Source organism: Oscarella lobularis, chromosome 9, assembly GCF_947507565.1.
Source record: "Oscarella lobularis chromosome 9, ooOscLobu1.1, whole genome shotgun sequence".
Taxonomy (NCBI): domain Eukaryota; kingdom Metazoa; phylum Porifera; class Homoscleromorpha; order Homosclerophorida; family Oscarellidae; genus Oscarella; species Oscarella lobularis.
This window is the reverse complement of record NC_089183.1, coordinates 1,099,288-1,112,735: the sequence shown is the minus strand read 5'-3', so window position 1 is coordinate 1,112,735 and position 13,448 is coordinate 1,099,288. Positions and strand designations below refer to the sequence as shown.

At 43.8% G+C, this 13,448-nt stretch overlaps 2 protein-coding genes, 1 long non-coding RNA gene and 1 other non-coding gene across 5 annotated transcripts; 1 reads left to right on the top strand and 3 right to left on the bottom strand.

Annotated features, from left to right (window-relative positions):
- Positions 1 to 221: 221 nt before the first annotated feature.
- LOC136190908 (uncharacterized) lies at positions 222 to 969 on the bottom strand. The gene is made up of 3 exons (XR_010670666.1): positions 690 to 969; positions 424 to 638; positions 222 to 370 (listed from the first exon to the last, which is right to left on the bottom strand). It is a non-coding gene; the product is annotated as an uncharacterized lncRNA (long non-coding RNA).
- Positions 970 to 1,012: 43 nt separating this feature from the next.
- LOC136190868 (uncharacterized) lies at positions 1,013 to 6,874 on the top strand. The gene is made up of 20 exons (XM_065979152.1): positions 1,013 to 2,360; positions 2,409 to 2,446; positions 2,501 to 2,539; positions 2,593 to 2,673; positions 2,744 to 2,836; positions 2,886 to 2,984; positions 3,035 to 3,133; positions 3,183 to 3,281; positions 3,340 to 3,441; positions 3,497 to 3,589; positions 3,653 to 3,781; positions 3,828 to 3,893; positions 3,961 to 4,497; positions 4,550 to 4,759; positions 4,812 to 4,943; positions 4,991 to 6,064; positions 6,121 to 6,184; positions 6,245 to 6,295; positions 6,354 to 6,623; positions 6,681 to 6,874. Exons 1-20 carry the CDS (start codon positions 1,163 to 1,165, stop codon positions 6,719 to 6,721), a joined length of 4,515 nt encoding a protein of 1,504 aa, XP_065835224.1. The 5' UTR covers positions 1,013 to 1,162; the 3' UTR covers positions 6,722 to 6,874.
- Positions 6,875 to 7,239: 365 nt separating this feature from the next.
- LOC136191680 (5S ribosomal RNA) lies at positions 7,240 to 7,358 on the bottom strand. Its single transcript, XR_010670910.1, has one exon. It is a non-coding gene; the product is annotated as a 5S ribosomal RNA (ribosomal RNA).
- Positions 7,359 to 8,542: 1,184 nt separating this feature from the next.
- On the bottom strand, positions 8,543 to 12,443 carry LOC136190873 (tyrosine-protein kinase receptor UFO-like). 2 transcript variants are annotated; one of them, XM_065979159.1, is made up of 8 exons: positions 10,349 to 12,443; positions 9,778 to 10,032; positions 9,648 to 9,716; positions 9,347 to 9,591; positions 9,191 to 9,291; positions 8,967 to 9,132; positions 8,771 to 8,907; positions 8,543 to 8,703 (listed from the first exon to the last, which is right to left on the bottom strand). In XM_065979159.1, the coding sequence occupies exons 1-8, from the start codon at positions 11,799 to 11,801 to the stop codon at positions 8,580 to 8,582; spliced, it is 2,550 nt and encodes an 849-aa protein (XP_065835231.1). In that variant the 5' UTR covers positions 11,802 to 12,443; the 3' UTR covers positions 8,543 to 8,579. The 2 variants fall into 2 exon arrangements, with proteins under 2 accessions (XP_065835231.1, XP_065835232.1); XM_065979160.1 differs by having other exon boundaries at positions 9,778 to 9,950; positions 10,349 to 10,443.
- Positions 12,444 to 13,448: the final 1,005 nt, after the last annotated feature.

Below are 13,448 nucleotides of genomic sequence, written 5' to 3'. Positions count from 1 at the left end.
AGCTGCAACATACATGACTCACGTGTATGTAACATAAAGCCTCTGCCGATTGAAGGTAGATTATACTTTTTTGAATGCTGCTATAAGTCAAATCAGAACACATTTTTCCGCAAGTCACGCAACGTACGTACTAGTAGAGGTGTCCAAAGTCTAACAGGCGACACGTGTATTTTATTTTCTAAATCACACGATTTTGTAATTTCGATAAAGGCACAGGAAATTCGTATAAAAAGAATCTACTTTTGCTTGCCACTTCACCCACACGCAAGTGTTTTTATTACCCTGTCTTTCACGTTCGCCCAGTTTTCGGTTTTGCTCATTAATTTTTGAAGGCGAGCAAGGTCTCCGTCGAGTACAGCCCTGGTCAAAGCTACACGTACGAAACGATAAGGCGATCTTATCGACAATACAAATCAAACTTACGGTGGACGCTAGAATCAGAATTGCCCATGGAGAACTTTCCAACGGTTCTTTGGTAATGCAACAGCGGACCTGAACAATTAGCTCACATTCGACTGCATGAAGCCGTCACCGGCGAGACAAAGTGAATTTTCATTGTTGACCGTGACTGAACATATGACTAAAACTTCAGCCTTTTCGGACTTTACATTTGACTTGACTCGCTGGAGTTTAATTAGCTAAGACACACGTTATATTCATGTGACTCGATGATGGTACACCGTCTAAACCTATAAGCATGGCAGAAAAAAATGGAGGAAAATATAATGGCTTCAGCCGTCGTTAGAGAGAAATCATAGCCGCTCAGGATCAACAGACAAAGCAGGAAATCCTTTCCGCGAAGGCATCACGTTCTGTTCATGCATCGTCGTCGATTCAGCGTGAACCAGTCAATCCCCAAAGAAAAGCTTTTCTCTCCAACGCCCAGAAAAAAATCCATCCAACTCATTGGCACTTCAACGACTGCCTAAAATGAAACAAGAGTAGAGGACAATGCCGCAGGAGACAACGAATCTGTGAATCCGGGTCAGCCGCGTAGTCCGGGTCACAGAGTCGCAAAACTCTCTTCACCGTCGACCCTCTAGAAGAACGTCAACGTGTCTTTCGGCAGTTCTCAGCCAGTTGCTGATTCAAGTTTTTGGTACTGCAATTGTCTTCCTCTTCGTCATCGCCTGTCCTCTCCAGATATAGTTGTAGAGTCGAAATGAGCGATCCGAAATGGTCGACATGTCTCATCCCCGTGTTTTCCGAAGCCGTGTCCGCACTCGCATGCATCATTTCAGAAAATCTGATGGACTCGATGCTTACAAAGGAACTCCTCACTCCGAGTAGGTATGTGGAGATGATTGACAGCCTGGGTTCCGCTGGCATTGATAAAAGCAAGAGTGCTCGTCATCTATTGATGACGCTTATGCAGTCTCCTCTACCTTCATTCGACGTCTTTTGCTCCACGCTTAAGGAATTTCGTGGAGGAGATCAGCTTTTGAGTCTTCTGACCTCCTCGACAGGCGGCCACGTTACAGAGCAAGATTCAGATAGCTCAAGGGAATCAACATCACTCGTTGCGACCCATCAAAAAGCCTCTTTTCGTGAAGGTGCCAGCAGAAGTACTAGACTGAAGAAGTCGAATGTTGATCAAGTTCTTCCTTGGAGTTCAATGGGCGAATCTTCTTCGGAGAACTCTACCCCAGATTCTGGAGTTTTAATAGACACCGGCTTATCTTCCCTTGAAGAGATCCTTGTCCATATTGACAAGGCCTTGAAAGAAGATTTTGAGCCCTATCGCAACGGTGTTGAGAGCGTAATTCGCAATGTCGTAAAGAAGGGGATAATGCGAGTTGACGTTAAGTTTCGGTTTATTGATGGCCTGCCGTTAAGCGTGCCATTGACACGTCAAGTGGGAAAAGCTGATCTCACCATCAAAATTCCACTTCAATGTGTTCTTAGAATTTTTCTACCTAATATCAACGAGGAGCGCTTTCTGCTTCAGAAAGAGCGTCTACTTAGAGCATTTCCTAGCCTGCTGGGCTGTAAAAGGATAGAAAGGCTTCGTGGCAGCTGTGACGTTCTTCTTACCCTTAGTGGTATAGACTTCATTAAGTTTGTTTCTGATCTTCACAATCCTCGTGGTCTAATAACCTTCATTCAAATTGACCCATATGCTGAAATCCAGTTCGGCATCCTTGAGCCAGTGAAAGTGTCTCGTCTCCTTAGACAGTCACCATTATTGATGCCGGTGACAAAGGCGTTTTCTTCTATCGAGCATTTTTGCAATGAAACGGCGAAGCGTCACGCAGAGACGTTTCGGAGTCGTTTCTTGTCAGCATACTATTCTCTTGATATTGCTGAAGAATGTCTTGAATCTGGGCTACGTAGGAAAAAGTTGAAAAGTACTTTAGAAGGTGCAGTGGCCTCCAAGGTTATCAAAGTGTGCTAACGTAGCTTTTTAGAGACCGAGAAAGTGCAATGCAAACCAAGTAGCGCAGAAGTAAGAGCATAATATTGCAAAACGATTTTGGTACTGTATGCCGTTGATTTTTAGAGAAAACTTTTTCGTATAAAAGAAATGGTCGACAAGGATGTAGGGTATTCTTAGCGTTCTTTTATTACGGCTTATAGTCTACCACTTCTTAGTCTCGAACCGCTCTGAAAACTAAGCAGCAAATTGAAACCCTAAAAGGCATCCTGTCGTCTACGATTCGGAAGATTGAAATGGTATGTTGAGGGATCCTGTCTTTAGAACTTGCGTTAGCGTTTGTCTTAACAAATGCGTTTTAAACTTTAGAAAGGACACTTTGGGTTCGCCTGCAGTAGTGGCAAGGCTGATTTTGTGAAAAAACTTATAGACACTGGAGTCAATGTAAACGAGGCAGACGAGGTACTTCACGCAATGTTGCTTTATGTCACTGGTTAAACTTTCTATTTAGAATGGACGCTTTGCGCTTGAGCAAGCGTGTTACAGTAACCATTTTGAAATTGGTAGAATGCTTATCAGTTCCGGAGCGAATATTAATAAGGAAGATAAGGTTTCTCCGTCCTCTCCAAGATTACTTTTGTTTCTATGTTATAACTGTAGTTCGGAAGATTTCCATTGTTAGCAGCCTGTGAGAAAGGTAACATAGAAATTGCAAGATTACTGATTGCTTCGAGAGCCAACGTCAATCAAGCCAACAAAGTAAATTTTCTGTTAGCTTATTTTTGAATAAATGCATTGCAAACTTTAGATTAGGCGCTCTCCTTTGGCGTCAGCGTGTAGTGGCGGTCATTTTGAACTTGCTAAATTACTGATCAATGCCGGAGGAGACGTCAACCTTTCAGTCAAGGTTTTTGATGAACTGTTTCAGAGGTTTCTTAATTGCAGTATTTTGTCTTCTCTTCAAGATTGGTTGCGATCCTTTGCTTCCTGTAGCGTGTTCTTCAGGACAGTCGAACTTGGTGGAATTGCTTTTAGAAAATGGTTGCAACCCGAATTCTCGTAACCAGGTTTTTCTGATTTCAAGTGCTGGTCTGCGTTTCGTACTTCTATTACCTTTTTCAGTTGGGGAAGAGCGCGTTACTTTGCGCTTGCTCTCACAGTCATTATTCTATTGGCACACTGCTCATGAATTCTTCAATAAGGCTCGATTCCTATGTAAGAAGCGAGAGAGTTAGAGAGAGATGTATAGAGAGAGCTTACGTTGACATACATATACAGTGCTACCAGCCAGTTGTAGAAACCATTATACGGCAACATACTTTGGTGAGAGAAATCTCGAGTGATGCTCTCAATATCGTCAAGATGATCCTCTCTCAATCACCTGGTCTTGCCGCTCTTCGTGACGAAGTAGGACTATAGAGCCTTTTTTGCTACCTACTCATAGTTTCTTTAGAATGGGCGTTTTTCACACGAACTGCCTTGTCCGACAGAACTCAAAGAGGTTTTGCTTTGCTTTTGGGTAAGTATACTTTGCTGGCGCGGGTTTCTTTCAATGACGATACTGCGTGTCTTTTTACGTATGCAAGGCTCAATACCAGTATCGAGAGCGTTACGCACAAGGCACAGTAAAGTCGAACCAAGTTATGATTTGTGTTATTGGCAAGGCTGAAGCTCGAAGAACTACTCTGGTACAATCTCTGCATGCTAATTATGCGTCTCAGAAGATCGGTGTTGAAATCACCGCTGTGGAGACCTCCTACGCAGATAAGATCGTCGTTGTCGATTTCGCTGGGCAGCCGTTCTTTCACAAAATGCACAAGCAACTTTTTTCCTCATCTTCGACAATCTTCCTTCTAGTTGTTGATCTAACTCAAAGTGAAGAGGAGCATAGAAGGCTAAGTCACTATTTGTTGTCATTCGTTAAACGCTGCGTTCGTCTTCCTGAGAAAGCGTGCATTGTAGTATATGGTAGCTATTTTTCGAGAGAATTGCAGAAACGTCTTGTTACATATCTTCGTGCCGAATTTAATCAGTGGTTTGTTATTACTCTTGCCTTTTCCTCTGGCTCAATCGATGATTTGGATTTGAGCGGTCTTCGTCTAGCACACCATCACCTCTTCAATGTAATCACAACAGATGTCTTCTTCTCTTGGTTTATGCTATCATTCCATGTAGGCTGCAAAGAGCGTCCCAGCTATATTCGAAACAGTTCAGCAGACGTTTCTTCCTATTCTGCGGAATCCAAAATCTGCCAGCGCATCACCGACAATTTTTCGCAAATTTGGCAATCTCGTTTTGGCGGCCTCGTCCAGGTATCGCCTTACTCAAAATTTACGTCAAAACGTTTTTCGTGCCTTGAAAAGAATTGTTCCTAATAGTAACGAGGCAAGCTAATCACTATTCATAAAAGCCAGCGGATTATTGTATTTTTTTGCAGCTGAGCGATTTCCCTCCTATTCGGTGTATTGATGCTAAACTGTTTAAAAAGCTTGCCGTGGAGAGTGTCTGTGCTGGACTTTCAGAGAGGGATCAAGATCTTCTTGTCTCATTTTTGCAAGCGACAGGAGAGGTAATTATAAAGGGGTTGATTATTCATTGAGATAAGTGCATCTTCAGATTCTAGTTATTGACGACACCATCGTTATAGATCTTCCGTGGCTGTGTCGAAGAGGTATCAATTCGCTGTTTTCTATATCTTCCAGCAATTCACCAATTCATTTTGATACTGGAACAGCTAGTAGAGAATCGATTCAAAAATTTTTTGAAAAGACTGAAACGACGAAACTTTCTCGCATCATGATCCAACTTCTCTGTTCCTTAGAATTATGCTATCCGGCTGACGAACAAGCCAGTTGCTACTTTTTTCCTGCTCTAATTCAAAAGGACTTTCCGCCTCACGTGTGGCGTGAAAATCGTCTAATGACAGTTTACGTCGGACGTCGCTTGATGAGCGAAGAAATAGCCGATGTTATACCTCCAGAAATTATGCCGTTAATTCAGCTAAACGCACGGAACGCTCCGTGTTTTCATACATTGCAAATAATTGTTTGGCATTGTGGCCTTGCAATTGAACAGACAATCAACCGTTATTCGGTTGAAGGAATGGTTGTAGTTAGGGATGTCGAAAAAGCGATTGATTTCATTGTACGTGGTCCTCCGCATTCCCAAGGGCAGTGCAAGAAACACCTGTCGGATCTAATGGCAATAGGAACGAGAGTTCTTCAAGAGAAAAGTTTTCGGTTTAGTCTTTTCTACATAAGCTGCGCCGATATGAAGAAGCACAAAGACTTCCCTTGCGCTCACAAATCAGAGACTATTGAAAGGATCACCAGGATTTCCCGGTACTCAAGCGCGACAGTCAGCAGCGGCAATGAAGTGAAAGACTCTTTGGAAGACCTCCTAGCTCTTCCCGACGATCATTTTGCTTTTGTTCCTTACGAAGCTCGCCACGCTCTTTGTGAATGTCTTGATAAGGATCCCGAAGGGAGATCAGCATTGGCTAGGCGTTTGCCTGGCTTTTCGACCGTTGATAGATATCAGTGCAAATCTGCTGAGCAATTTCTGAGTCTTTGGAGTAATAATCTGGACGCTACGATAAAGAGTTTTGTTGACTCGGCTCGGGAGTTGAGCTTGCTGTACCTGCTTGTTATTCTTCACGATTGTGGCTCCCTGGAGTTTTCTTTGGAAGAAGTAAATGCAAAGATAGCCAGTGATGAACATGTATCTCGTAATTATCTCCTTTTCAGGAAAAAGCCGCCAGGAAAGATTTGGCTTTCCTTGAAGCTAATGCCCCCTCTACCATCGCGACAAGTAAGAGAGATCTATAAACCGTTGCACTGTCTTCTTTTTCACGTTCTCTTTCACTTGCAGGACGACTTAGCCGGCTTTTAGCCGACAGTTTGTACACTTCGTCCGCATCACGTAAGTCGCCGCGATTGTCTATAGGCTACGATCAAGTTGTAAATATTTTTTTACTTAGAGTTGCATCTCGACGCACCTGTCACTGACGGGGAAAGGATGAAAGTTTCAAAACTAATTCAAGCTGTGTGGCGTCACATAGGAAGAGCGTTAGGCTTTCAGAATGACATTTTAAACGAGATAGAAAGTAGCAAGGGAGACAACCGCGATCGCGCCTTGACGATGCTAGATGAGTGGAGTGATCGTCATGGCAACTGCGCCATCCGAAGACATCTGATCAAAGCGATGATGGAAGAAGGGTACACCACTCAAGTTGCTGAAGTCTTTCCAGGTAAAAATTAAGAAACTGGTATGCACGATCGAAGAATAACTCTTCATGCTTTTATAGGCTTTTCAGGTGCAGAGGGCCCACTCAGGTATTTTATTTAGTACGACCCTTTCCTCGCATCAGTTTACATAAGCGTCTCCCCTCACACTTTTACACCTCTTCTTTTACACTTTTGCACCTATCATTTTTAGTGCTTTTACACTTACTAATGCATTTGTTAGTAAAGTCTCACAACCAAAGCGTTTGATTTTTTCATTTTATGTACGTTTACTTTTTTCGTGGTATTATGGGGAACGTTACTAATCGGCATATTTTATTTTCTGATTTTGTAATTTTGATAAAAGTATTTTAGGTTGTCTCCAACAGTGTTAGGATTGAGGCAAATTAGCGACATGTCACGTTTAATTAATTAATTAAGCTGAGTTGGTCAAATCATAGATACTAGTATCTATGGCCATGACCGCCAAAGTCAAAGCTCCTCTTCCCAACTGCAAAACTGCTTTACACGTGTTCATTTAGCCCATACAATTTCGTCCCGCCTCAATAAATGTGCCGCCAGTGTCAACGACAAACGAACGACACTCAATTTCGGAAAGAAGAAATAAGATCTTAGAAAAAAAGTCTACAGCACCCGGTGTTCCCAGGCGGTCTCCCATCCAAGTACTATCCGGGCCCTACGTTGCTTAACTTCGGTGATCGGACGAGAACCGGTGCTTTCAACGTGGTATGGCCGTAGACGTCAAGGAAGGGAATCCTAGTCTACATAAACCAAGTCGTTTACGTAAAAGATCGAAATTCGAAGATCGCACTACAGAGGTGGAAGGCCTACTCACAAATCTCGTATACAACTTACAAATTGAAGCCAATTATTTAGAAATTCCTAAGGATCGTGTACAGTCGATCTTCTTGGCGAAACGGCGTCATGCATGCCCCGGATTTCTCAAACAAATCAGAGATTTGCCGCAGCCTTGAACTCTCTTCGAGCAAACGAGATCAGCGAACTCAAAAGCGTGTCGAAAGGACTTCGCAGTTGGGCTGGTTCCTTTTTGTAGCACCGGTTGATCAGCTCGTTATAAAGTGCGCTAGTCGAAGAAAACGCATGGAGCAGGAGATCGTATTCTGGAGCAGGGCACGGAGAGAGGAGACTGACGTCGTTGAGCGACGCTCAAGAGCCCTAGCAACCGCGGAACTCGTTCTCGACCGATGCGTAAGGTAAAGTAAGATCGCTGAGCTGTTGGCATATCCTGTGCCAATAATTCTGCTGATATGATGAGCGCGTCTGAAGCTCAAAAGGCGTCATTCTAGCAAAGAAAACTACTCCGCGACCGAAAGGGGCCTCCCATCCAAATAGAGGACTCAACATGCCTCACGCTAACGTGGAATTAAGACGGAATTAGTCGCGTGGGCGTTCTATCGTATACGGTCATCGTGTTGGTTGTCCCTTTTAATTTCCGTATCTGTGACCATAAGGCTCTTTCTGCTGACTTTGGAATAAGGCAATATATTAGCCACCGAGGCCAGCGCACGTACATAGACCAGAGATCTTTTATCTCTGCATAGACCAGCAAGGATCCAATTGATTAGGGCAGCAATCCAACCAGGGTCTAGTACTTCCTCATAAGCACCATTGTCTCTGATTAGAGGCATTCAGGAACTTGGAATATTTTTTATTCGATGTCTCGGCATGCATAATAGTTGTCTTCAAACACTTGAGGAGGTAGTCAAGGGAAGAAGACAGGCAACGGATGAAGCCGTTTCAAAACGTAGGCTTCAATAGCTTCGAATTGTTTCGTGGGATATACGCTACTGCAAGTCTTTCCTAAATACTTTTATTCAAGTTTCAGCAGAACAAGGTTTCTAGTCTATAAATATGATATCAGCGCGAACGACACCGTAACTAAAGAGAGAACTGTAAGGCCTAGAATAATAGCTAAGGGAGTTCAGTGTCACTGTAGGCTTCTAAAATCTTGTGTATTCTGCTGCTTTGTTTGCCAAAATAAGTTCACTGATTTCGTTGACCAATACCTGAAACGAGGGACGCTCTTCTGGGTTTTTCAACCAACAGTCAGCCATTATATTGAACCTACATTAGACAAACAAATATTTGATGCAACGGCGGCATATCAATGATCGTTAGTACTGTACTGTACATTTGATGAGGACAATGCTTAGGTTGGCTGAGTCGCATTCCTTCTTGAAGGAGCGGAACAAGGTTAGCGACACCAACACCGGGATATGGCGTCATTCCCATTGTCATCACTTCCCACAACGTAATGCCATATGACCACTGCACATAAGGAGACAACGTTACTTCAATAGGTCGAGTTTGCGCTCTAACTGACTCACAACGTCACTTTTTGTAGTAAATATTCCTTCTGTTAGACCTTCTAGAGCAGCCCAGCGAATCGGAAGTCCAACTTTGCCTGGTGTAATCCGGTAATAGTCCTCGTCATCTTCCAATGCTCGGGCTAACCCAAAATCGGATATTTTGATAGCGAGATCCCAGTCTACCCTAAAACCATTAAATACGTAAATTATATTGTAAGTGCGATTAAAACATTAATTAATACATGCAATTTCGCGCTGCCAAATCTCGATGTAATATCATTTTTCCGGTCAAATATTCCATTCCTTTTGCAACTTGATATCCAAACTGAATAAGTCTGAAAAGCTAAAATGATCGGAGAAATACGCAAAATGAAATATGAATTGGCAGCAAACGTTACGTCACGGGGCATAATCACGTCTCCGGCGTCCTCAGCTGGAGAACTGAGAACATAAATTGATTGTTGCTTTCGCAAGTATGTTCTCAAGTCTTGTAAAGCCATATAGGGAAGCAGTATCATAGGTCTGTAGTATTGCTCCTGCTCAGGATTGGGCGACCAGCAAATGCCAATCAATGTCATAACATTTGGATGACTAAGGCATTTCATTCTAAGGGCTTCAAATATGAAGTCACGCACATTCACTCCTATATCGTTCAATTGCGTTTCATATGCCTGGATAGTATTCGATTGAATTTATGACCTGATTTAGCTGATTTTGCGGCAACCGTATTCCCGTTTAACAGGCACTTGTAGACTCTTCCGAAATTGCCTACAAAGAGGTACAGTACTGTACATGACAATCTTTCAAACGGATCATTTAGTCGATTGACCTTCTCCAATGTCCTTTTCTACCGTTAGACGTGTAGGACAAACGCCCAAGTCGCCTATTTCCGCAACGATTTCGGAATCCCAAACGCTGCTCGTACTGGTTCGCATTTCAACGTTAGTGATAGGTGTTTGTTCTTCTTTCGTACGACGTCGGAAGTTGCAGGCGAAGCGTTTTCTGCAGCAAATTACGATTAGAGGTGTAAGTATAAAAACCATCAACGCAAAGAGAGTCGATGGAACAACAATTTTCTCAATTCCTAAAAAAATGAAATTGGTCGAGTGTTTCATATTTTCAGAAGAAAGGTGTGGGCATTTTCATGCACCAATTCTTCCATTTCTTATTAGGTTATATTACGGATTTGTTAGATAAGGGCTTATATATACAGTTGCAGCAGAATACGGCCTAACAACAACTTCTTTTACAACCTTTCTTTGTCTCTGCTCAATTTCATTTTGAGCCAATTCCAAAAGGTTTTTTCCTACCTGATCGTAAGGAGCACGAAACTACTAGAGAGGTTCCCTTTTGTTCATCACAAAGCTACGGTATGATTCCCATTACTAGTACTTTCCTACCGCAGTTATTTTCGTCTGAAGAGTCTTGGCAGTCGTATTCACCGTCACAGTGGTAGTTTTTATTGATACAACTTCCGTCGTCGCAATGCCAATCCCGGCTGCCAGTCTTCCCATCACAGCATAATTCATCAGATTCACCGCTACAGTCGTTGTAACCATTACAGCGGTTCTTTTCATAAATACAACGGTTGTCAATTTTGCACCAAAACCGTGACGGCTCTTGGAGGCAGTAGCTAGAACAGTTTTGTTCATCTGATAAGTCGCCACAATCGTTGTCGCCGTCGCAGCGGTATTTTTGCTTAATACAACTTCCATCGTCGCACTGCCAAACGTGGCTGCTAATTTTCCCATCACAGTACAGTTCATCAGATTCATCACTACAGTCGTTGTAACCGTCACAGAGGTTGTTTTCATGGATACAACGGTTGTCATTTTTGCACCAGAATCGTAACGGCTCTTGGCGGCAGTAGCTAGAACAGTTTCTTTCATCTGATAAATCGCCACAATCGTTGTCGCCGTCGCAGCGGTAGTTTTGCTTAATGCAGCTTCTTCCATCGTCGCACTGCCAATCTTGGCTGCTAATTTTTCCGTCACAGCACAGTTCATCTGAAAAATCGCCACAGTCGTTAAAACCGTTACAGACGAAGTTTTTAGGAATGCAAGAGTCGTTTTTGTTGCACCAAAACCGTAAAGGATCTTGGCGGCAGTAGCTAGGACAGTTTTGTTCATCTGAAAAATCGCCATAGTCGTTGTCACCGTCACAGCGGTAGTCTTGTTTAATACAACTTCCATTGTCGCAATGCCAAAGCGCGAACTGGCTGTTAGCTCTCTCATCACAGCAAAATTCATGTGAAAACTCTTCACAGTCGTTGTCGCCGTCGCAGAGGTAGTTTTGATGAATACAACTTCCGTCGTCGCACTGCCAAACCTGGCTCGTACTGTTCTTATTGCAGCAGAGCTCATTTGAAAAATTTCCGCAGTCATTGAAAACGTTACAGCTGAAGTTTAGAGGAATACAAGAGCCGTTCTTGTTGCACCCGAAACGTGACGAATCTTGGCGACAGTAGCTAGAACAATTTCGTTCATCTGAAGAGTCGCCACAGTCGTTGTCGCCGTCACAGCGGTAGTTTCGATGAATACAACTTCCGTCGTCGCACTGCCCAAACCGCGAACTGATTGGTAGCTCCCCCCTCACAGCATAATTCATCTGAAAAATCTCCACAGTCGTTCTCATTGTTACAGCGCCTGGTTTGGCGAATACAACGGTTGTTATTTTTGCACCAAAACCTTGAGAAATTTTGGCGACATGAGCTGAAACAGTTTTGTTCATGTGATAAATCTCCACAGTCGTTGTCACCGTCACAGCGATAATCTTGTGGAATACAAAACTTTGCGTCGTTGCACGAAAAACGTAACAGATCTTGGCGGCAGTAGCTAGAACAGTTTTGCTCATCTGATAAATCGCCACAATCGTTGTCGCCGTCGCAGCAAAGCTATTCGTACGCTAGACTACCTTTTTTCGCTCGTTACGAGCCTGGTTGCCTATCTCATCAATGATCATAGCATTACATAGATATGACAATCGATGGAAGCGCTAGCTTGCATGCGGAACTGCGTCCTGTCTTTCACGTGAAAGACCAATTCGAACCGGATCGACGGCGTGCGAGGACGCAAAAACGACTGCGAGACGATCCCCGCGACGCCGCCGTGGTCGTAACGCGCAATCGCCGACGCCGCTTCCTTTTCGCCCAACAATGACGTCGAGAAATGCACTGTCCATTTGGTACATTGAAAATCGTCGTGAAAATTATTATTTCACCACGAGAATGAATCTTTCAGGTTGAGCTCATGAATAATCTGCATTCTCGCGGTGCTAAATTTAGTGACTGACGTAGTTAGAGAAATCTTCGCGGATCAAGAGAACCCTCGGTCTTGGGCCAGCGCGAAGATGAACGTGCGACAAGTTACGTGTAGGTGCCTGCGTCCCAGCGTGTACGTATTGGCGCGTACGTGAAGACTTGGTCTTCCCGGAACTTGACGCGATCACACCCTAGCGGTTCACCTGCCTTGCCTGCGAGCTTCATGACGAGTTAGACCATAATGTGACGATGCAGCGAGACGAAAAAGAAGACGCGGACGCTCGGATTTCTCTGAAGGCGTTCTGCATGAAACGCAACGCACGCTAGCATCGGTACGTTGCAGGCATCGTCACAGCGCTCTTTTTCGACCAAATGCATAGCTGCCAACTCTCCCGCTTTAGCGGGAGAACTCCCGCTTTTGAGGCAAAAATTGGCCTCCCGCCCGCTTTCCAAAAAAAGCAGTTTTTCTCCCGCTTTGGGGATTTTCCTAGATTTGGTTCATTCGCGAAATATTCGGTTATCCAGTTATTTAGTAAGCACTCTAAAGTAGCAAAAATCAACCTCAAAAATGCGTTATGTGGGCGTGGTCTCGAAAATTTTTTGCGCGCGCAGCCTCCTCTCTCTAAAATATCTTCCTACGGCACTGAAAGCGTACCGTGACCCCGATATGAGTAGTACTGCAAGCAATACCGGAGAGGAGCAGACTGCGGGGCGTCGAGACTCACACGCAGGGACAATCTTTAGCTTTCATTTCTATAACTTAGCCGGATCATTAGATGTAATATTTAATTTATTGTTTTAAAAGCTTGGACTGGTCACACCAGAAATTTTTTCGGGGCGTGGCACTCAAAAATCTCCCGCTTTTGGCTTGTTCAAAGGTTGGCAGGTATGCAAATGCTTCGTCGGGCAGTGCTCTTTCCGATCCGTAGAAGAAGTTCGAAAACAGATCATGGACCCCAGATCATCACTCTCGATCTTTCGATCGTTTTCGACAACAGGCACAATTTCGCTCCTTTTCTCGAACTCAACGCGTTCTCTATAGCGAAGCTGAAGCTTGGACGTCTCTCTTCTCTTCTCCTCAATTGCAAGACAGCATTTTTTGTCAAAGAAAGCCGTAAGTCGACGGCGCTTTGACATCGGGGCCCCCACTTGGGGGCCCCTTTGCCCTTTTGACCAAGGGTCGTGCATCAAGGAAACGCAATCACTACTGAGCTTTCCTTTCCTTTACAACTCCAGCTTTG